This window comes from Sphaerulina musiva (assembly GCF_000320565.1).
Source record: "Sphaerulina musiva SO2202 unplaced genomic scaffold SEPMUscaffold_3, whole genome shotgun sequence".
Classification (NCBI taxonomy): Eukaryota; Fungi; Ascomycota; class Dothideomycetes; order Mycosphaerellales; family Mycosphaerellaceae; genus Sphaerulina; species Sphaerulina musiva.
Window position 1 is genome coordinate 1,646,791 of NW_016017385.1, and position 22,383 is coordinate 1,669,173.

Below are 22,383 nucleotides of genomic sequence, written 5' to 3' on the forward strand. Positions count from 1 at the left end.
CGAGGGTTGCTGAGATCGTCAATGACCACTTTATCTAAGCTGTTTGTAAGCCCCGAAAGAGATGCGTATAAGCTGTGCCCAACACACTTGGCGTCTACCGTGGTGGTACAGGACCGCCCTGCGTCCAAGGGTCCTGCACTTGACTGTACCTCAAGACATGTGCGAATCAATACGGAGGCAAGTACCTACCTGGTAGGGCCTCGAGCGCTCATATCCTCAACCCGCAGCAGGAAACATCAAGTCTGTAGCTGTTCGTCGCTTATAGCTAAGTCATGAAGTACTGGTTGTGAGAAGAGCAAGTTCGATGTCTGATGGTGAACGTGCCTGCCTTGTGCCGAGCAAAGAAGCTAGAACTGGAGGCAAGACAAAATTTCAATACCTTTCAGCTTCTTTTCATTCCAGGTTCCCTTAAGCTTCTTCAAGCTCTTGAACTTGGCGGTCAATTTGACAGCGAGCTCGAGATCAACACGTAGGCGACACGCGAACCACTTGGTCTCGACACGGGGAGGCAGGGAGCCCGCATACTGGGTTATGTCTCGTTACCTTATCGATATTGATTACATTGCGTTGCCTCTCCACTGTGTCCCCGGATTTGCGAGATGGCGTGCTGTCGTCCTAGGAGGTGGCAGCTGTCCACGAATCACACGGGTCGCGCGATCCATGCGTAAACAGGAAGGTGCACCTCATCATGTCTGGGCGGCCACAACTGCTGAGTCAGGTATGGCAGATGTGGATCAGTCGCGAGCATGTGTGACTGCGGTGCTGTCCATCGACGACGTCCAAGCAGTGAGCAGTGTCCGGTCACCGGGCTGTGGTGGCTCCCCGGCGGATGCATGAACGGTGAGATGTCTGATGACGATGAATAACCAAAGTCGAACTCCGTGCAGCTCGAATTACCCAACAAGAACATATGAAGCTTGGCGTTGTGCGACATCTGCACTGACTGGGTAATCGCAGACGAACGATGCCAGATGGTGTTCAGCACTGCGACACGTGGCTGAGAAAAATTGCAGAAAATCAGAAAATTCGTGCGTGGTCCTAGGATGTGGTTCGTGTTGTGGTAGTATCATGACACACAAGAACAATGGCTTGTCCTCGTCTATGGACTCTGTTTCCTGATCAGGATTCGCGCATGGCGTAATGACACGCAACAGAGCTGACAATGGCGCGGCACCGGCACTGGAAGGGCTTGTGAAAGGTCTGCCACGCCAACCTAGTTTTTTCCAAAATGGCAGAGAAGCGTACAAAAACAACGACGAAAGCAGCCGCCAAATTGAAGCTGCAGAGCCGCAAAAGTGCATGCGGCTCCAGACAAGCTCATATGTCCCAGCTGCGATGCTATCAGCGCGTGCAGTGCTGGGGGGGCAATTCGCGATAAGGGAGCGGTGCGGATCAAAGATCGGTGGATGCGGAGTCGCTTCCCCCCACGTGGCGGCTCCCGATCCCGCTGGTCGCTGATTGGCTGAAGGGAGAGGTGAGAAGAATATTCCATGTGGGTCGCCTCGTCGATTGTTTCTCTCGACTTCTGGACGCTGTTCCACTCGCAGTCCGGATCAGGTATCAAATTCCTGTTGCATGCCGATTTTTGCTGCTCACGATGGCGACGGGGAACCATGCACCAGCCGTTGACTCAGTACCTAATTGCTCAACAGGCACGGTGAGTATAAAGAGACTCTCTCTCTCGTACCAGGTACGCTCGCATATATACCCTAGGTAGAGATAGTCAGCACGATCGATCAATACCGTCAAGCTGTCAATCAAGTACATAGTACCTACTAGGCTACTACTCATCAACAGGAGTTACAGGACCAGCATTAAGCTACCTGCGCCTGCCTTGTCCATCCAGCACCACCATCATCACAAGACAAACCACGGGGACCTCGACGAGCACATCCATACGGGAACCATCATTCGACAAGGGATACTAGAGCTCCAACCACGTGGCCAGAGGAGTGCAGCGATCAGCTCATTACCTACGCATTGCGCCCTTCCGGACCAAAGAACGTCGCTCCATCCCCGCATCATTGGCGTTGGAGCAGAGCTAGCTGATTGGCCACGTCGAGCTCACTGTCCACAGCTGCTTTGTAACGGGGGTCGGGAGAGTCACTGCAGTGGTACGCGACTTCGGCGCAGGTAGATATGTCGTCCACCGTTCGCCGCCTCAGCCCCGAAAATGCAGCAAACATGGACGCTCTCCGGAAGGCTGCAGGCCTCGGCCATAGGATCGCTATCCATATCGACATCAAGGATCCGCAATCAACATATACCACCTTGGATCGCATCGAAGGAGTGCTTTCAATCACAGCATCTACGAGGACCAGCTTTGATGACATCGATATCGAGTTTGTCGGCACGTCCAAGACTTCTGTCGAGCGCCTGACAGCAGCAGCGGCCGTCTCAGGACGATCCGAAGCATTCCATCAGTTTCTGAAGTTACAGGACAAGTCGGTGCAAGATCTTTATCCTGAAGATCGGGTTCTCAAGGCCAAGAAGACGTACACGTTCCCTTTCTTGTTTGTCATTCCCGAGCAACTACTACCCAAGGTCTGCGGACATGCTTGCAAAGCTCCAGGCGTCCGGGAGGCTCACTTACAGCTCCCTCCGACGATGGGTGATCGCGAATGCGATCGTCAAGACCCGGCAACTGGACGGCCTCTTGATGACTTGGCACCAGACATGGTAAGCACGCGATATGGAGTGCATGTTCGGATCATCAAGGAGAACGAGGGAACGCGTGAGACACTTGCAAATTATGGCAAAAAAGTCCGGGTCGTGCCCATTATCCAAGAGCAGCCTCCACTGCCCATTAGCGACGATGACGACGAGTATCGCTATCGCAAGGAGAAAGTCATCAGGAAAGGCGTGCTTCAAGGCAAGGCCGGTACGATCGTCATGGAGACCGTCCAACCTTCAGCAGTCCGTATGCATGCCTGTGGGAACTCCAGCAGGCCATCAACCGCAAAGATTATGCTTCGCTTTGACCCTGCGGACAAGCACGCTGCCCCGCCTCGACTTGGCAATCTGGCCAGCAAACTGAAGGTCAACACTTATTTTGCCAGTACTGCCCGACAATCATACCCAACCAAGCGAGCTACCTTTCAGGATCCTTCTCAGGGAATACATAGTGAGCAGCTTACACTGGTCAGTCGCAAGGTGGGAGGGCCAGACCCCGAGGACAAATCCGGAAAAGCCGAAATTTGGACTACATACGAGTCGGAAACTGCAGCCCGTCGTGACTCTGCTTGCTCAGTGAGCACTTTCATCCCCGATGCCAGCAAAGACTACAAAGGAAAGACCTTCTATGTCGCCCAACTGGAGGCTCCCATCGTCTTACCAGAAAACAAAGTCTTTATCCCAACATTCCACTCATGTCTGATCAGCCGCATCTACCAAGTCAAATTCGAACTTCATCTCCAGAATAAGGGAGTCGTCGGCACCATTGATCTCAAACTGCCCATCCAAGTATCTTGCTCTGGACATGAAGACTGGGAGCCGAGACAGTCCTCTGTTGTCACCGATGGCCGCGGTGAGCACGAGCTTCGCGAGGAAGACTTCGAAGAGTACTTTGAACCACGGACGTTGCACATCCCGAGTGAAGCGTTCCTTGGGAGTAGTGTCCTTCAAAGACCTGCTTCACCAACTTTTGTGAGGAACGAGTTACCCCCCAGCTACTCTTACTACGCGCCACCTATAGGCGTACAGACTGTACCTGCATACTAGGCACAATCTTTGTTGTCCTGGTATACATGGAGGGACGGGTGCAATTTTGGCGTCCATAACAACGCATGCGTCTTCACTCGGAATTTCGCTTTTCAATCAGTATTAGTGACGTTTAGCGTGGAGTCTCGGGACCGGAAAATTTGATTGATTCTCAATTCGTCAGAAGACACTCGAAAATTTGGTGTAGGATAATAGCATAAATCGTAATTCGGCTCAGTCCAGATACAAACATTGTACATCATCCCTTAAGCTTTTCTTGGATTGCTTCTTGATCACGATATCTCGATAGCCTCGTGTTGTTCAGCCTGCTGATAGAGACTGTGCTACTGGCGTTATCGCGCTTGGCGACGTCAGATCGGTGCTGACCTTCCTCGATGTGCCTACGCCTCTGGCGAGTACCTCCAATCTACTGGCTTGGATGCGATGTTTCTTCATCACTTGCTCCCATTCCCGCTCAAGTTCAGCATTGTCTGCAGAAGTCTCGAGTTCAGTGTTATCGTGCTCTGCTAGATCATCCTCAAGCAAAGCAATCATCATGCCAAAGTCCGCACCCAGCCTCCCTAGACTGCCGGCGCAGTAGAGGACTTGCGTGAGCAAAGACTCTCGAAAAGACTTATCGGAGATGTTGGGCATATACTCGTGAAGTGTCACCTCAAGCATGTCGACCAGATGCAGCGCAAAATCAGATACAGGAGAAGGCAAGGGAAGTAGTGGGTGCTCGTCAGCATTGGAAGCCATCGATGCGCTGGCAGTCCTGCTGTTGTCGGGGCTTGGCAAATTCGCCGGGAATATGCTCCTGTACATGCTTAAAATGTTGAAGCTCTGTTCACGAAATACCTCGATATAACGCTTGAGGAAACGTTCGCTCTGCGTTCCAGAAGACACGAAAGAGGATGATTCTGCCATGGATCTTGCAGAATTACCGTTGGTGGTCGGTGATGCCTTTCGTTGTGCCGTCTCTGCATCTGCGAGATCGCGCAGTGGTTCTAGAGCGTCCAATGTTTCATGCAGGGTACGCAAACGGCATACCAGGAACAGCGAACCTATCGCGCCATCGTCATTCACAGCATTAGCCGACAACTCCAAGGTTTTGGTAGTGAGCAGACCTGGCTTGGATATCGGGGAAACATGTGCTGCAAGGTCTGGCGCAACCCTTCGCAGCCATCCTATGGTTCGCATCGCCGCAGCCAACTTCAAGTTGGGGCTCTGAAGGGAACCGATGAGAATAGTAGCCAAGTTCTGCATTTCATCTTCCGCTTGTGTCGAGATGTTGGCCATGAGGTCGGACTGTGGATACAACGCCTTCAATCTCTTGATGTGGGCGTGCAGATCTAGCGCAGATGCATATGAGGTTGTTGCTCCGCTCGCTGTCGCACTCCCTGAGCTGCTCGCCTGCGCAGCGGCAACAGTCGAGGACAGCAAGTTGGGCAGGTCGAGCACATCCGAGACTCTGTCCACGTTGCGAGAGAGAAGAACTGCTCGTTTCCGCCTGTCCAACACTTCGTTCTCCGTACTTCGATCGTATTTGTGGGCAAAGTCTGCGGCTGCATTCTCGAGGCCGGGAACGCTGCTGCCCAGAACCTGCGCCTGAGAGCCAAACTCCGGCAGCAGCGATGTGAGATGAGCGAGGTGCGAGGACGAGCTGATGACAGCCTTGTGAGATCTTTTGGAGAGCGCCTGCAGATTGCGCAGATGCGACTGGGCCGACTGCAGCAGCGAGGCTGGCTCGCTGGAGGTGAGGTCGGCGAGGGAGAGGGCGCCGAGGCGGGAGAGGTAGCTGGCCGTCTGCGGATCGTGAGGTGAAGGCGCTGCTGCGAGTGCTGTGTCGGTGTCGAAATAGCGAGCCAGCAGCTCATACAGCGGATCTGCCATGCTGTGCTCGCGCTGGTGCTGTGCTGTGCTGCCACTGCTCCAGCTGCTGGAGGTGTCAAGAGAAGAGGCAAGATACACCGAGATCCCACCTGCAGGGTCCGTGTCTGAGGCGGCTCACCCTGTGTTTGCTTATGTAAGTACCCTAAGCTCTTCCAGTCGCCGTCAACCTGAATACTGATTTCTCGGCACTCCAATCTTTTAACATTCAGGCTATAGGTACCTCCTACTGACATCTCCGATCTTGACACATTCATCTCGCGCAGCATAAACCAGAGGTCAAACGCAGAGTTCCTTCGGCTCAGCGGCGCAGTCGCAGGTCCTCGGGACTACAAACGATTTGCCACCAGGCCACAGGAACTACAACAATGGGCTCCGAGCCTGCACTGCATCCCGACGATATCGTGGCCAGCAAGGCCGACGCAAAGTGTCTGGCAGTGGTGGAGCGAACTCATGGCGATGTCGACTCGCACACCCCGTATCCAGCCAAGGATGAAGACGAGCTCATTCGCCGCGACAAAGATATATCGCTGGCCTCTTTCAGACGATTCATGAAAAACGGTGTACCGCCCCCGGGCACCATTCTTGTCCGGTGGCAAAGCGATCCAGCCCTGGAGCTGCTCTGTGCATCGAAAGTCCAGCTAGTCGATAGGTCGCTATTGATTGGCGATATTGTCAAACGCAATGTACAGGATTCACAGTCTGGAGTTGTACTCAACACATTCACAAAATGTACACTTCAGCCAATGTGCGACGTCACATATCTGAACTCCAAGATCCTCAAAGGTATCTTACCGCCGGGAAAATATGACCCCACTACTCAATTTTGCGTCTACCCAAATGGCCAGACACAGCCAATATATGATGTGCCGGCTTCAGAACTCATTGAAGCCGAAGCCATTACTGAGGAATCTCTGGTTGTCTACAAGGACTGGATCGGCAGAGTTGAAGCGCTCACCAACAATATCCGAGTACGACTGTGGGACAACTGCGTCGTAGAGATTAGTGACGATGCGGGTGAACATCCCGATGGCACAATTGGCTCGTTCTGTGTCGGTGATATCGCCAAAACTAAAAAAGGTCATTTGCGGACCGGCACCTGGATCTTTGGTGCGTATAACGCGAATACACCGCCATGTGGCACCGTAGTGCATGTTCAGACAGTCGGGGCAGAGGTCTCCTGGATACAGCGGAGAATCGGGAGTATCGATGAGCGGGAACCTCCCTTTCTTCTTGAAGCAGAAGAACTGGAGTCATCAGAGTTTATGGTCTATCAGCGCGAGCGGAGGCCGAACACCAGCACTTATACAGCACACTCGACAGTTTCAAACTCCACGATTGATGTGACACTGGGGCAGCGCGTCCGGTTTCGAGACTTGGCTGGAGCTTGTCTCAAATACAACACACCCGAACAGCCGAACAAGATACCACGACTGGAGAGACAAGCCAACCTAGGCTACGATTTGAACGTTTTTGATGTACTCAAGTTCGAGACAACAGTATCGGTACAGTGGCAAGACTTATCAATCACGATAGAAAGATCGATTGATCTTCTACCGGATCCCATTATAGACGACGAGCATGCAGCGTGGCCGGGAGAGATGGCGCATTCGCTCAGAATGGTACCTCTGCCCAACATGTCGAATGTTGAGCAACCCGAGAGGATAGGTGTGGTTCAAGCTGTAAATGCATCGGAGCGTATGGCAAATGTGCTCTGGTTGCGTGATTCACATATACACTACGCCAGAGATCCTGATGAGCATGGTAGTATGATACCACCAGTAGTCTCGCACTCGATCACGCCATCTGCTGGTGTACAAGAGGAAATCAGTCTGTACGATATTGAGGCACCGGGGACTCTAAACTTTCGACGCGGAGACATTGTATTAATCGCTTCGAAGCCTTTCAATACATTTCTCGATCGACCTACCGATACCACTTGGCTCGGCGAGCTCATCGACACTCGGCTTGACGGTACGCTCCTTGTCCGCTTAGGCGCTGCCACACAGGTTCAAGACGTCATTTTGCGCAGAGAAGAATGTATCCTAGCCATTAGGTCAGACGGTACCGACCATGTAGATGCTTGGGACGAAGGTCTAGATGACAATTACGACTACTCCGGCTCAGAAGCCGAAGATTTGGGTGTATCATGGGACAGCGAGGCAGAGAGCGAGGAGGAAGAAGAAGTGCCTGTTCGCTATGAGGATGAGAATGGAGACGAGATGGACGAGGATGAGGTGGAGAACGACGAGTGGGAGTCCGCTGACGAAGACAGCGAGGACTTCGTTATGACCGACACCCTGCATCCCCAGACGCCATCCAACTCGCATTCGATTACACCAGCAGAAAATGGTGACAACGAGACTGAGGCTGCGCAAATTGATGCCCCACCATTATACGAAATACTAGAGGGAGATGTTCCATCCGATCACCGATTCCGCAGCGAACCTACCTCGTCGATCCCTGCACATACGAAGCGCACGCAGAAAGAGCATAAGATCCTACGGAACCCGACATCGCTCCCCACGGGCGTGTACATAAGATCATGGGAGTCTCGTCTTGACCTTCTTCGCTGTCTCATCATCGGCCCAGCAGATACCCCTTATGCCTACGCGCCATTCGTGGTAGATTTCTACCTGCCTCCAGAATTCCCGTCTGTGCCACCACAAGTGTTTTTCCACTCTTGGCTGCCCATTTCTTCGATTGGTACACTAGGTCGAGTTAACCCGAACCTCTATGAGGACGGTAAAGTGTGTCTTTCTCTGCTCGGGACATGGCAAGGGACCAAAGGAGAAGGTTGGAGTGCAGCCCGAAGCACGCTTCTTCAGGTGGTCGTCTCCTTACTGGGCTTGGTGTTGGTGCGCGAGCCATACTACAACGAAGCAGGCTACGAAGTATTAGTGGGCCATGAGGCGAGCAAGAGGTCGAGCACGCTCTATAGCGAGCGTGTGTACACCCGCGCCAAAGGCTTCTTAATCACTGCCTTGACCAACCTGGACTCCACATCGGGCCTGAAGGGTCTGGAAGATGTGATCCGCTGGACATACCTTGACCACGGAGGTCCCAAATTCCTCGATGAGATGATCAGGGAGGTGGAGAAGGTGCTGGAAAGAAGTGATGGAACGCAGGAGGCAGACGGACTGAATATTATGTCGAAAGGAGCGTGCATACCCCTTCGCAGAGTGCTCGAGCGGCTCCACGGCCTCGCAGCGGCCTCGCAGCTGCAATAGTACATGATACCATAGACAGAACGTACATCCCAATAATACATAGGTACCTGGTATGATTCGTCTCTTCGACGAGCGCGTTTGCCAAGTGATGGATTGAAGCTCCGCTGATTCCGAGGAGACAACTCAACTGTCAGCTGTAGTCGGCATGCAATGTAAGAGGTATATTATTATATGGAGTGACTCTCGGTGCTCAACGGGAGGTTGGACATTGCATAATCCAGGTCAGGTACCCATTAACTCCGGACCTGCAGCTTATCTAAAGTCTAGACTCACAGGGCTCGCTCTCCCACAGCTCTCTCTTTCAGAGTCTCTCTCCCCATCCCACGTTACATAAGCCGCAAAAGCCACGTCGCTCCAATCATTATTCAAACCGCTTCGTACAGTACATGCAAAGTCTAAAAAATGTCAAACCTTGTCACCGTCGTAGGGCTGGCTGGGCTGGATGCAGGTGACTCCGACCTGAATCGATGGCGAGACCCTGGAAGAGAGTTTGGGTGATCTGGACTCGTCGCCCGTCCATGGCACGAAGCAAATCGCATCTATTATTATATATTGACTCCTGTCTGCAAGCATGCTGAGAAAGACAAGCACTACCTACTCGTATACACCTGCTGGCTTGCTTGCTTGGGGAGGTCAAGTAAGGTAGCACTATAGGAGGTAGCAGTAGTAGTGAGGTGTGCACAGTCCCATTGTGCCATTAAATAAAGCGAGAGGGAAAACTCAATCGTCTATAAGACGGAAGGCGGGTCGACGCAGATCTTTTTTCTTTGTCGATCATGCCCGCTTGTAGATGATTCAGGTATTCTCGGAATCTCGGTACGATCTGCCTCGCCTTAGCGTGGTGGATCCGTATAGTAGTATACTATTCTTGTTGTGCCCAGAAATCAATAGTGGACAAAAAAAAAGACGATGTGCCGTACCAGGAGTACCTCCAATCGTCGAGGCCATCGCAGACGTGCATTGCAGCGATACATCCATGACCCAGCTGAGTCGACCGTTCGAGACGTGCCGCGCGGGAGCAATCAAGGTGGAGTGGAGTCTCGGAGGTCTCCGGGTGCACATCAGGTCATCAGCTGCTGGAGAAATCCGCAAAAGGAAAGTGTATGCTGGAGTGCGCAGGGCAGGCATACTAAAGTAGAAGCAACAACAATTTATGCCGTTGAGAGCATGGTTATGCCCGCACGCCTGCCCAAGATTGATCAGTCAGCGGCAGCCTTTTGCAGACACCAGCCACAGGAGCCCCTGTGCGCTCGGCTACCGGAAAGAAGCCCTATGGTCTCTATCGCTGTCTCCGAACTTCTATGGTCTGTTGTGGCATGACAAAGCCACCCGCACAGCCACAGCAGTCGCAGAAATCATGACAGAAAGAGCGTCACCCACGTGTGCCCTGCATACTCTGAAGTCATCGTACATGGTAGCTTCGCGCGATACTCGGTCTGTTGGCGACCACCGGACCGAATGTACCTAAACACGAACACACAGCATACATGTATCTGTAGCAGGGCTACATCGGGGTATCGGCCTGTGACCAGACTTTTCTGGAGACTGCTGAGAAAGCAAAGAAAAAAAAAAAAGTCAACCTCCGGTATCTCACTGGAATTGGGAAGATGCCAAGCATCAGCAATTGCCGAAGCCTGTATACTGCTCGCGTCAGGAGAGGTACCTGACCTTTCACGGCTTCTCCGACCACCTACTTCGGCATGCGATGGCACATGGTGATCAACATGGTTAAGGTATGCACATGTACATGTACAGCCTGACGATGGATGTGCCGAGAAGTCTACATTGTAGTCGCAGACCAACACTGTTGGACACTTAGTGGCAGTCGCGGTCAGTATAGCTTTGAGACGACCTATGCTGAGAACAGGCCGCGCACACCCCGAGCCAGGCGGTTCGTCGTCTGTCATGAGGTGGAAGAGCTTGCCGTAGCCCGAGCACTGATGGATGGTGGCCTACTATACGCATGGAGGATAGGCGCAGCGCACAGTGAAGAGTACATTATACATGTACATGCAGTTCCCGAAACCAGCGACTCCCAGGCTAGGAGGTACGGTACGGTATGCCAGCTCGTCAACGGCAGGGGGTGGTCCCGAAGATCAAGAGGAAAAGCAAGTCGGCAACGGCAGAAGCAGGCGGCACGAGGCTGCAGCAGCGACATGGGCAGGAGGCAGAAGTCGGATCAACACCGACCATAGCCCATGCATGCTGCTGGGCTGCTGCATGGAACATTCTGCCAGGAGTTGACGGGCGGAGATAGGTCAGCAATGGGACGTAAGGTAGGTAAGGTATGCACAAGTCGGGTTGGTGCAGTGTGCAGTCGGGTGTGCAGTGTGCAGGGCAGAAGCACCAGGGTCTTGGTAAGGTACATGTACCTCCCTGACCTATAGGTGCAGTGTGGCTCAGCTCTCGCTCGTGAGCGAATGCTTCCGACGGGAAGAGAAGTCTACGCTGTAATGTCGTAGTGTAAGGTAGGTTACCTCCTAGGTACCTTACTCGACTACGAAGTACCTTAAGAGGGTTCCTTTGTATGTCTAGTCCGCAATATGCCGTTCCTTGCACACAATTCGCACTGCACTCTCCTCCCACCTACCTGTCCATCCGTCCACGACTAACAACCACATATCCCAAGGCCGGTCGCTGGATCTGTATATATCTGGAACCTTCTCGCCACCGACATTACTGCCGATTCATCATCATCATTATCATCATCATTATCATCAGCCCCGTCCCCGCCAGTGCAGAAATTCCCCATGCGAAAGTCGTCGATGACATAATAACAAAGACGGGAAAGCGCGACATGACGACATCGTTTCCATCGACTACAACATACACCTATCCCATCTTCACCGAAACAGCATACACACCAACAGCATACTACGACGCAGCGCCATTCGAGCCACACATATACCAGCAAGCATTGGCCCTGTTGCAACGCGCCCACACCGGCACACCATACCACGAGGGCAACGTCTCGACGAACTCTACTACAGAGCCTACACCTTCCCACCCTCCCGCCGTGCAGGCCCCGTCTGCATCGCTTCTGCCCCAACAGATCGCCTCGACTGGCCTGAGGTACGACTCGGCCCCAGCTGTCGCCACTGTGGATTGGCAGGCACAGCAGATGTACGCGGCGCCGTACAACAATAGTAGCGTGGGAGGCCTGGCTGCAAATTATCCGCAAGGCATAAAGAGGTCGAGGAGTCATCAACGCACACCGTCCGCCTCGACGATAGCATCAGCAGGGCCCGCCTCACCGTACATGCAGACTGCATCGTATCCGCATATAGCAAACACGGATCGCCTACCAGAGTCACCGGCCCACATCGCTGACCAAGCGCTGTACCCCAAGACCTTCTCCACGCCCGCGCAGGACACGCCGACGTTCAGTTTTGGCACCGAAGGGTATACGCCAAGTGCGGCGGCGCACATGTCCAGCGCGCACCTTGCTATGAAAAACTTTGGCTTCGAATACCACAACGAAGACTTTTCCGACTTTGCACCATCACGACAATCCATGTCCAGCTACGGTAACGACTCACCGGCCACGCCTCAATCTGGCGCTGGCGATGTCGATACGAAGACTTGTAATGCGTCGCAGCAGAATGGTGAGACTTTCAGAAACATCGAGTGTGCTCCGCTCGAATGCTTACTGTCCGACGAAGCAGATTACAGCCGACCGAACCCAAATGTGCAGCTGTTCCGTACGGAATCAGCAGCATACCAAGACGAGCTTTACAACCCAAACCAGGTATACGCCTCCGCGGCGCCCAAATTACAACCACAGCAACAGCAAAGCTCGTTTCTCTCACCTCACCGAAACCTGATCAGCGAAAGATTGCAGACTGCAAACCTAGCACGGTCAACATCGCCCGCCACGGACGCGTCAAGGGATCGCTCGCCCTTTCGACACGGTTCTCCGCTGGCACCGACGAAGGACTGGAAACCACAAGTTGGTGATGGCCGCGTCGGAACCGCAGCAAGTATGCGTCAGCAACAAAAGGACGCGTCTGCGGAAGCAGAGTATGCACGAAATCGTGCACCACTTCGAAGAGAACCGACCAAGACCATCTCTCCAAAGGACGCATTGCTGGACTACAATGAGAACGACCAGGCTCCATTGTTCCAAGACAGCATACCAGGGGGCTACAAACAGCATCTGAGTGGCACCGAGCAGTGGCCGTCGAGCACGTACATGGGCGCGCCCAACGTGAATTTTGCCACGGGGCAACAAAATATGAGTTTTAGGACCGCCACCTCAGCTGATACGAACCTGTCGGGTGTCGGCTTTGACTTCACCGCTCTGCCACCAAATAATGGTCAGGTGTCTAATGTGCCCTTCCAAGCCAACTATCAGGCTGCCATTGCTGCACAGATGAACAGTCACGGCGAGACAACACCTGACTTCCCTGCTGGTCTTCCATCAATGGAGACGTCCATCAGCGACGCTGGCTTTCCGCAATCATCTCAAGAGAGCACAAACAATGGCGCCGCGGCTACTTCAGTACCCCAACGACCTAGTGACACCCGGGCTAACACTGGCGCCTACACATGTACGTACCATGGGTGCACACAACGGTTCGGCTCTCACGGCGACCTGCAAAAGCACAAGCGCGATTACCATCGGTCACAGCAGAAGAACCATGAGAGCACTTCACCTCCTTCAGCCGCTGAAGATTCATCGTCGCCAAGATCAACGGCATCGCCTGCGCCTTCATCCAGTGGTATGACATCCGCAGCACTTCTTGCCAGGAACTCGCAAGCTGGACCACACAAGTGTACTCGGGTCAATCCATCCACAGGCAAACCGTGTAACACGATCTTCTCGAGGCCGTATGACTTGACTCGTCACGAGGATACGATACACAACGGGCGCAAGCAAAAGGTTCGCTGTCCCATGTGTCGCGAAGAGAAAACGTTCTCCAGGAATGACGCTCTCACACGGCATATGCGAGTGGTGCATCCCGAGGTGGAGAGCTTTGGCAAGCGTTCCAAGCGTGGCGATTGAGCTCATCATGCTGATGCCCACCCATTACATAAGCACTGCGTTGATCTGATGGATCTTACACTATCTAGCATTCATTGCTCATCACCCAATGTGGCCCTTCCTTTCGGACTTTCGGGACCAGCAGACTTAATGAGCAGCGCCTTGGGAGGCGAGAAAGAGGGAGAGAGAGAGAGAGAGAGAGAGAGAGAGAGAGAGAGAGAGAGAGAGAGAGAGAGAGAAAAGCATTATATCACGACTCGAGCGTTCTCATGAAGGGACGAATAATGCACGGCAATTGTCTTGATTCGCTGTAAAGCGCTGTACAGACGAGGCTGCATGTGGGTTAGGTGTATTCCCTTGTTTTGCATGGCGGATGGAATGTAGGCATGGTTGATTGTATTGCTGTCACGAATAGATGGGGCGAACGCGGCGCGGGACGCTTGCAAAATGCATTTCGGCGCGAAAGAGAAAGCAAGATTCACTGATCTATGGCACTCCATTGGGGTGGGTGCTTCCAAGTGTAACATATTAGCTGGCGAATGACTACTAGTGCAGATTCATGAGATGGAAGTGTCCTTACCTACACACACAAGTCCACCTCATCATTCACGTTTTCTTTCTATCTTACAGAGAAATGTCTTGGCGTAGCGCACAACCTGAAAGGTCAGGTCAGGACAAGTACCTATTTTAAGGTACCTAATAGCGTTGTGGGGTGCGCGGAGATGTATATCCAGGTAACCATAGCTTACGACTCTGCAGCTATTTATTACCTGCGCACAGTGCGCACGGTTAGTGGTTTCCGATGAGCGCTACCTACCTCCTACTATCTCCTACAACCTTACAACCTCCAGGAGGTAAGGTGTAAGTAAAGTTTTACTTTGCGGTGCTGTTTCTGGGTGGGTCATGTCATCTGACTGATCCTCCAAAGTTGACTGTCGCCAAGGCCAGCTGTGTACTGTACCTGAGTTTCTCCCTCTCCTCCTCCTCCTGACCTGTGTGTGCCCCTCTATGGCAAGGTTCTCCTCTTTCCTGTAGCGAGCTGGGCTCGTGCTCATGGCCATAGAACTACAGGTACATGTAGGTACATTGTGCCTGTACCTTGGTGTTCCCTGTTGGGACAGCATTTTTAAAGTACCTACCTCCTATCTGCATGGAAAAGATGTCTTGATGATTTTCTCCGCCTGTTTCTGCACTCTATCAGGCTGCAGACACGGATGCGCCAGCGGGGAAGAGTTTTCTGTACAGTAAAGGTCAGGTAATAAGGTACCGCTGGAGCCGAGGGTGACTTTCATCAGTAATAGGAGGTAGTAATACCTGAATCAATGTAATGGGTACAGTAAACGACAGAAGTACCACTGTACATCTAGCTACTCCGCAGTCCGCATGCCATCGCCCCTGGCCCCGTCCACGACGGGCTGCTGTACTCTGAAGTCTCCGTCGTAGGTGTGTACTTGGGTCGTGAGGTGCAGACGGCGGACGGCCACTGGAGCTGGTCAATCCATCCTGTTGTGGCCTGACCGTCACCACCTCACAGCTGTTGCGCAGCGCGTCTAAAGGCGTCAAGGCGTGTCACGCGCTCATCGGAGGTGGTGGAACTTGCTCCTGCGCAAACCTTGCCAATCATCGCCCTCCCCGTCGGCAGGCTAACCATGCGAAGAAGCCTTCTCCACACTCCCTTCCCAGCTGCGTTCACACAGCACCAGTGCACCACCACTCACTGCACCCAGCACCCAGCACCCAGGCCAGGCCAGGTCCTTGGTTTCGCCTTTCGACTCCATCCTGCGACCTCACCTCCTCTGCGACTTGCCACCTGCGATCCCAACACACAAACACACATACACACTCTCCCGTGGCCGCCATTCTTGCCCTCAGTCTGCCCGGAGCCATTGTCACGCTCCGATCGGCTCTCCATTCGCCACGCGCACTGCTAGAGCGCGTGAGAAGACGGCTTGGTCCCCCCAGAATTCCGATTAGCCTCTCCTTCCGGCTGGACTCGCGCACCAAGTCTTCCCGCACGCGTACCTATCACCTCAGGTATTGCGCTGCGCTCTCCACACCGCTGGCGGCCAATGTGAAAGCCAGACTGCGCTGCAAGCAAACCATCGACGTGCTCCACTGCCGGCCATAGACTGGAGTCTGCAAGGACGTTGGGAATGGTCATAGGTCGGAGCAACGTCCACCCACATGCACTGAAGCTGCCGAAAAGCCTTTTTCTTTGCTGACCGTTTCGGCAGACACGTACAGGGCACAAAAGTACTTAATTTCCGGTTCAGAGATGTAATAAAAGTTTCCGACGTACCTGTACGTGAGTGGCAAGCAGCAGAGTGCCGTCGTGGAGTATCAAGAGTGTCCGCGCTGACAGGCCATCATGGTCACAGTATCGCAACTGTACCTTAGACATAGAATAGAGAGGCTGGACGACCATCGACGACCCGAAAGAATTTGTTTCAGGTATGTTAGTCAATTCTTTTTTTTTTTGCCTATGATTCTCCGGCTTCGATCACGCACATCCGGAACCGGGTGATATGGGCATCATTGGGTACAGTGCTTCGAGCTGGAGGGCCAGCTTGCCTGTCCTGCCTCACTTCTGATACCATTTGATGAGTGTCACGGTACTGTCAACCTGGAAAGTGTACCACATCTCAGCTCTTTTGGACAAGAGTGTGCGTGACATTCTGGAGAGCTCAGGTACTGGTGCTGTCCCTGGCGCCGATACTGAGGACATGCTCACCTCAGCAACACATATCTTGGTCAAGCACGAGGCACCAACATCGGCGTCTCAACGTGTAGCCAAGCACCATGCGGGAAGGTCACCAATACTACATAGTCGTTGCGGCATGCGGATTTGTTGCCGTACTGCTGCAGACACGGGTTCTGCAAGCGGATCACGACACGAAGCCGGATGCCGGAACCGCGATCCAGCGATTGTGGTACCTGCTGGTTGTTATATACCTTATGGTATCTGGCAATCTATCACTTTATACTGCGAGCTCGGGCCTGCACTTGGGTTGAAGTCATGCTACGCCCAATTGGAACTGCCAAGCACGATTATGGACCACGTACCCCGCGCGCGGCAGTACAAGAGCGGTAATGTACATCTGCTGCATCTTGTGAAGTCGCTATGTTCCAACTGCAGGCTACGGTGTCTGCTGTCCCTTCTGAACCGGTTCCTCAGCAGCTACGACTGGCATCGAGATACTAATGCAATAGCCATCATGACTTCGACGGCATTAGGCATCTGTCCCTACATATGATTCTGGTACCGGGCTATTCTCTTTTGCTTGATCCCATGGTGTTCAGGAGCCGCCGCGAACTATGACCGCCAGCGAACTCCATATCTCCCGAAGCCTGCTGCCCGTGCTACTGTCCCAGCTATTCCAGGCAGTGCTCTTCCTGACAGATGGCAAGCTGACCATTGCATAGATAATTATAGTTTTTCTTCACAATCGCGCAACCGTGCGAGATCTACTACCTCCAGCACATCATGAATGTGAGTGACTTTCTTTGCCATTTGATACTTGTCCTCGCATGCTGATTGTGCTTGCCATTCATAGCCCGTTCGCAAAGCAACACCTGATTCGGAAGCTGTGGGCTCTTCGGAGGATGAGAAACCATGGCCCTCTTCGATGTCCTTCGGCAGGTTTCCGCTGAAGGAAGGCGGTGTTCCTGGTCTTCCTGGCGGCATCTGGGCGACGCGCAGCGGTAGCTTTAAGCTGTCGGACAAGGCCAAGATGGATGTGCGTGCGAATGTGCGACTCGGAGCCGTGAACCACGCCCACGCTGGTGCACGAGCGACGCCGTCGCCGTCTGTGAGCGAAGGTGCTGGTGCTGGTGCCTTACCATTTGCTATTCCTCTGCAGCCGGTCCCAAAGACTGGGCGGTCTTTGTCGCACTCCACCGGCCAACGCGAAGGTGGTTCGCGTTCTTCTGGACAGCAGCTCCTGCAACTGCAGCTGCAGCAGCAGCATGCAGGTGCGACCGGACATGCATCTCTGCCGTTGGGTCTCCTTGCCGAGGAGGTGGACACGGAGTCAGAGTCGGAAGTGGGCACGAGACTCACGCAAACACTATCACACCCCCCGATGGGCACGCTGATGCGTACAGCTACCCTGCCGCCGTCGTTTGACCACCCGCGAGACTCTAGTGACGGCAGCGAATATCACGGTGATCTCTCAGCACAGCCTGGTCTGCTGCGTGGGCACACCTTTGGGGCTGCCTTCGCCAATATCTCCTTAGGTATGTGTGCTTTGTTTGTGTGCCACACCGTTGAAGCGCGTCTGACATGTGTAGACCACTCTGGCCGTCGTGCGAGATGGCAAAGCTCCCAGGGCTGGGATGATGTTCCCAACGCCAACGAGTCGCGACGACATTCTCTGGCAGACATCCCAACGCGCCGGGGCTCTCTGGCTGCTGGCGAGCCTTCCTCGCTCTCACGCCCCTTTGAGCATATTCCACAAGAGAGCGACGAATACCAACAACACCGTACCAGCGGTAAGTGTGCCTTTTCCCATTGCGCCTGCCTTATCCCGTACCTGCACCTGCCCTTCTCGTGAACGGTGAATGAAAATATGTGAGTGAATTTCATGCGCGCCATTGTTGGCTGCATATCTTGCTATTGTCGCGTGGAATCATCCACAAACCTCACATATTCTACCTGCCTGCTTCATGATGTTCCTTCTCACCTTGCGCATTCCTCTCTCATTTCACACCATCAACATCCTCCCTGTCGCCAGTTTCCCACCCACAGCACTACATTAACAGCAGCTTGTATTAGAGCGCACTCGTGAACAGCATCTAACACGTGAGTGCTACAGACTATCAGGGCTACGGCCTTGAGCGAGAGACTGATCACAACATGACGAGACCCACTGACAGCGACACCCAGTTCGACATCCCAGCCATGTACCGTGTGCCGCACGTTGCTCTCAGCCCGGCCGAGCGCCGCGACGTCGAGATGTCACGCGACCGACAGCCGAGCGGCCCGCCAGCGTGGGGTCCGGGCGCCAGTCGTCCACGCAAGCAGCTGTACGTCGTCAGCTTCAAGTGCTCGCGCGTCGAGGTCTTCTACCTGCTCGATAACACCGGCTTGAGGATCCGCGAGGGTGATCTTGTCATCGTGGAGGCCGACCGTGGCCAAGATCTTGGGACCGTGCAGCACGCCAAGGTTTCGCCGGAAGCGGCTCGTCTCCTCAAGAAAAAATATGGCGTAGAGCAGTACAAGTGGCTCATGATGTATTCCGTCAACAAGGAAGGTGGCATCAATCCCAATGCCCAGATCCAGAACGACAATGGCAGCCCCTTCACGAATGCAGCTCTCAACAGTGACGGCCCTAGCGCGATGCAGGGCGTCCTTCCTGGAGGCGCCTACCACAGTTTGAAGCCAAAGGCCATCAAGCGTCTTGCCAGCGACCACGAGATCAAGATGTTGGCCGAAAAGGAAGGCAATGAAGCCAAGGCCAAGCGCACCTGCCAGCAGAAGGTTCAACATCTCCGCTTGCAAATGGAGATACTCGATGCTGAGTGGCAGTGGTGAGTCTACCCATGCTGTTACATTTTGGGAAAATATGCTAACAAGTTCCAGGGACTTTCAAAAGCTCATCTTCTACTACTACGCGGACCACTACATCAACTTTAAGGATTTGATCACAGAGCTGTATCGCATCTACAAGACTCGCATCTGGATGTCTGCCATCAACCCTGCCTCCTTCTCCCAGCACGCCACGGGTCAGCCACCAAGCGGCATCGGCCCAGGAGCTGTCGCGCCGTACAACCACTATGCGAACAATCAGGGCTACACTATGGCGTACGGCGAGGATGCAGATCCCTATGGCTCTCAGATGCCGTACCAGATCCCATACGAGACCTACACTCCGAACTTTCCCAGCATTCCCGGCGTTCCGAACAGCTATGCACCGTCGCATTACGGTGGACCGACGGGAACAAATTATGCCTTTTACGGTCAGGCCCCACTGCAGGCGCCGGCAGCACTCGCCTTCTCCCCCAGTGGGAACCATCACGCATCCGCCGATGCTGCCCTCGGCAATAGAACCAGTCAGATGAAAGAACAGTACAGATTTTCCGTCAATCGGTCAGGAAATGACGAGCACCTTCTCGCCGGTATTAGCGGCCTCATGTCTGTGCCAGAAAATGGCAAAATACAGGCAGCTCCTTCGGAGGGCCCGTTTTCGAGGGGTTTCCCAAGCATCAAGGGATCGACACATCTGGAGAACATCACCTCATCGCCATCACCAAAGACGTCGGGACGCAGGCAGCACCTGCCACCAATTGGTACTCGCACTCGCCCAGTCTTCGGTGAAGACGTTTTCGGTACTCCCACCCTCACCGATCAGCAAGCCCCGAACATCGATCCTGTTGAGTCTCGCCCAACTGATCGATCGCGACTGATCTTCGGACAGCAAGCCCCCATGAATGACAGCGCTAGCCCAGAGGTACGCATTGAGGGTATCGCTGAGCTGGGTTCCAGCGCCAAGACGGACAACGAGAAGGCTGAAGAGAAGGCCAACAAGGCAGATTTCATGCTGCGATATCTCAACGACTCTCATGTCGCAGAGAACCCCTAGGAAGAGTAGATTTCTTCATGAGATATGTCGCGGCCGGGCTGGCGACATTCGGGATAGAAGCAAGACAGAAGTTGGGAAGATATTAGAGCGATGCAATGTGATGAATTCACGCCCAAATGCTACTTGAGTTTTTAAGGATATCTTGACTCAAAAATCCTGTGTGAATAAAAGGCAAAAAAAAAGTTAGTATCTCTATACTAGATCTGTCGACTACGGTACTCCAGTCTGATTGTCTATACAAATCGTAACCCGTTTTCGAGATAGGTATACTTGTTTATTATTCTTACTTCTCTATACTAGGAATACTAACTACACTACGCTCCTGGAGTCTAATTACCTATACAAATAGAGACCCTTTTTCGAGCAATCCTCGGTTATTACCCTTCCTTCTCTAAGCTGGAAATTGCCTACTACGCTCTCCTACTTAAGTTGAACTGTCCATATACATGGAGAGCCTTTTTCGAGCGATCCTCGTTTAATATGTTTACTTCTCTTTACTAGATCTACTAACTACGCTAATATATCCTATAGGCCTGCCCGTTAGTAGTACAGAATGTCGACCTACGTAGTATATTCGTACGTACGTATGCGTGCGTATATGACTGTGTACGTGTGTTCTATCTCAGGCGTCTTCTTAGGCGTCTTCTCAGGTGTCTTCTCAGGTGTCCTCTCAGGCGTCTCTTAGGCGTCCTCTCAGGTGTCCTCTCAGGTGTCCTCTCAGGTGTCCTCTCAGGCGTCCTCTCAGGCGTCTTCTCAGGCGTCCTCTTAGGTCTCGTCTCAGGCGTCTTCTCAGGCGTCTTCTCAGGCGTCTTCTCAGGCGTCCTCTCAGGTGTCCAGGACTCTCAAGCGTCCTCTCAGGCGTCCTCTCAGGCGTCCTCTGAGGCGTCCTTTCAGGCGTCTCTCAGGCGTCTTCTTCTCAGGCGTCTTCTCAGGCGTCTTCTTCATCTCAGGCATTCTCTTCTTCCTGCTGTGCTTCTTCTTCTCCTGCTGTTCCTTATATACTTTGTTTTCTACTGGCAATTTGAAATTTTAGCAGTAGAGCAAGGTAGGTAGGACAGGTCAGCTTCAAGTCTGAAGCGGGGCCTTTGGCTGTCGATGTCTTAGACTTACCAAACCCTAGTGAGTCCTGCAGCGGCTGACACGCGGCGTTCGCAGTCGTTCGACCAGTGTTTCTCGTTGGCAGGCACTGTAGACTTTGGACTTCCACTGGTGCGCCTATTGGAGATCACCAATGCCTGCACCTTCCGTACTCAAGGCATGGAAAAAGAATGGGTCGACATATTCCATAGCGTCGGCATCGATGCAACTTCCATTAGTTCCCGGGATATTATGACCAGTTGGCAGGCTTTGACATGCCACTAGTACGCCAAGGTGGCATATTGGTTGTCTGAATGTGCGTTTAGCTGCTGTAGTGTTTTGGTCGAGATTGGCGGAGCTGTCACTGCTGTTGATTCCAAAACAATGTCGGATCGGATGCTCAGGTATGGTAGTGGAATCGACCTCCACCACTATCCGTAGTATAGTCTGCGATGAGCACGTATACGAAGCAAAGGAGCAGATTCGATCTTGACGGACTTCGAAGATGCATCCAAATTCTGGTAATACATCGCCAATCTCTATAAGGCTGTATTCACCATGGGCCATGACCGTAGAGCAGTATTGGCACTAGGTCAAGGACAGCATGATGGCGGTATTGAAGCTGAAATCAAGTCCAAGCCCAACAGTCAGTACACCTGTCAAGAATCAAAGGCCATCCTCGCTGTTGAACTTCGAAGCTCTTGAAAACCGAAAGGGCGTGTCTTCAACGCCGACAGGTCGTCCGTGAAGGTGAAGAAATATCTCTTTCTGAAGAGCCGGCAGGTGTGTCTTACCTACATACATGTATACTTGGTCGTCGTGACTCGTCCGTTCCTACAGACGAGACGCGCCACGCGCGCCTGTTCGTGAATCTGCCTTCCACGTGTTCGGGCAGGATAATGATAATCATCATAGGCCGACC

At 53.1% G+C, this 22,383-nt stretch overlaps 7 protein-coding genes across 7 annotated transcripts; 4 read left to right on the top strand and 3 right to left on the bottom strand.

Moving 5' to 3' along the window:
• Positions 1–1,697: 1,697 nt before the first annotated feature.
• On the bottom strand, positions 1,698–5,623 carry SEPMUDRAFT_148224 (Dor1-like protein). Its single transcript, XM_016904784.1, has one exon. The coding sequence runs from the start codon at positions 5,590–5,592 to the stop codon at positions 4,021–4,023; it is 1,572 nt and encodes a 523-aa protein (XP_016762660.1). The 5' UTR covers positions 5,593–5,623; the 3' UTR covers positions 1,698–4,020.
• On the top strand, positions 2,185–3,720 carry SEPMUDRAFT_41305 (uncharacterized protein; the record flags this gene model as incomplete). The annotated part of the gene is made up of 1 exon (XM_016908823.1): positions 2,185–3,720. One exon carries the CDS (start codon positions 2,185–2,187, stop codon positions 3,718–3,720), a length of 1,536 nt encoding a protein of 511 aa, XP_016762661.1.
• A 259-nt stretch (positions 5,624–5,882) lies between the features above and the next one.
• Positions 5,883–8,850, top strand: SEPMUDRAFT_62997 (uncharacterized protein). The gene has a single exon (XM_016909619.1). It carries the CDS (start codon positions 5,958–5,960, stop codon positions 8,817–8,819), a length of 2,862 nt encoding a protein of 953 aa, XP_016762662.1. The 5' UTR covers positions 5,883–5,957; the 3' UTR covers positions 8,820–8,850.
• Positions 8,851–11,501: 2,651 nt separating this feature from the next.
• Positions 11,502–14,042, top strand: SEPMUDRAFT_62999 (uncharacterized protein). The gene is made up of 2 exons (XM_016909620.1): positions 11,502–12,424; positions 12,482–14,042. The coding sequence occupies exons 1-2, from the start codon at positions 11,617–11,619 to the stop codon at positions 13,822–13,824; spliced, it is 2,151 nt and encodes a 716-aa protein (XP_016762663.1). The 5' UTR covers positions 11,502–11,616; the 3' UTR covers positions 13,825–14,042.
• SEPMUDRAFT_148225 (uncharacterized protein) lies at positions 14,027–14,381 on the bottom strand. Its single transcript, XM_016904785.1, has one exon. It carries the CDS (start codon positions 14,328–14,330, stop codon positions 14,049–14,051), a length of 282 nt encoding a protein of 93 aa, XP_016762664.1. The 5' UTR covers positions 14,331–14,381; the 3' UTR covers positions 14,027–14,048.
• A 1,238-nt stretch (positions 14,382–15,619) lies between these two features.
• SEPMUDRAFT_148226 (PSP1-domain-containing protein) lies at positions 15,620–20,623 on the top strand. The gene is made up of 8 exons (XM_016904786.1): positions 15,620–15,966; positions 16,038–16,104; positions 16,182–16,254; positions 17,227–17,293; positions 17,358–18,039; positions 18,094–18,294; positions 18,618–19,332; positions 19,385–20,623. Exons 4-8 carry the CDS (start codon positions 17,288–17,290, stop codon positions 20,382–20,384), a joined length of 2,604 nt encoding a protein of 867 aa, XP_016762665.1. The 5' UTR covers positions 15,620–15,966; positions 16,038–16,104; positions 16,182–16,254; positions 17,227–17,287; the 3' UTR covers positions 20,385–20,623.
• Positions 20,624–21,599: 976 nt separating this feature from the next.
• SEPMUDRAFT_115811 (uncharacterized protein) lies at positions 21,600–22,028 on the bottom strand (the record flags this gene model as incomplete). Its single annotated transcript, XM_016901200.1, has 1 exon — positions 21,600–22,028. One exon carries the CDS (start codon positions 22,026–22,028, stop codon positions 21,600–21,602), a length of 429 nt encoding a protein of 142 aa, XP_016762666.1.
• Between the last annotated feature and the right edge of the window lie 355 nt (positions 22,029–22,383).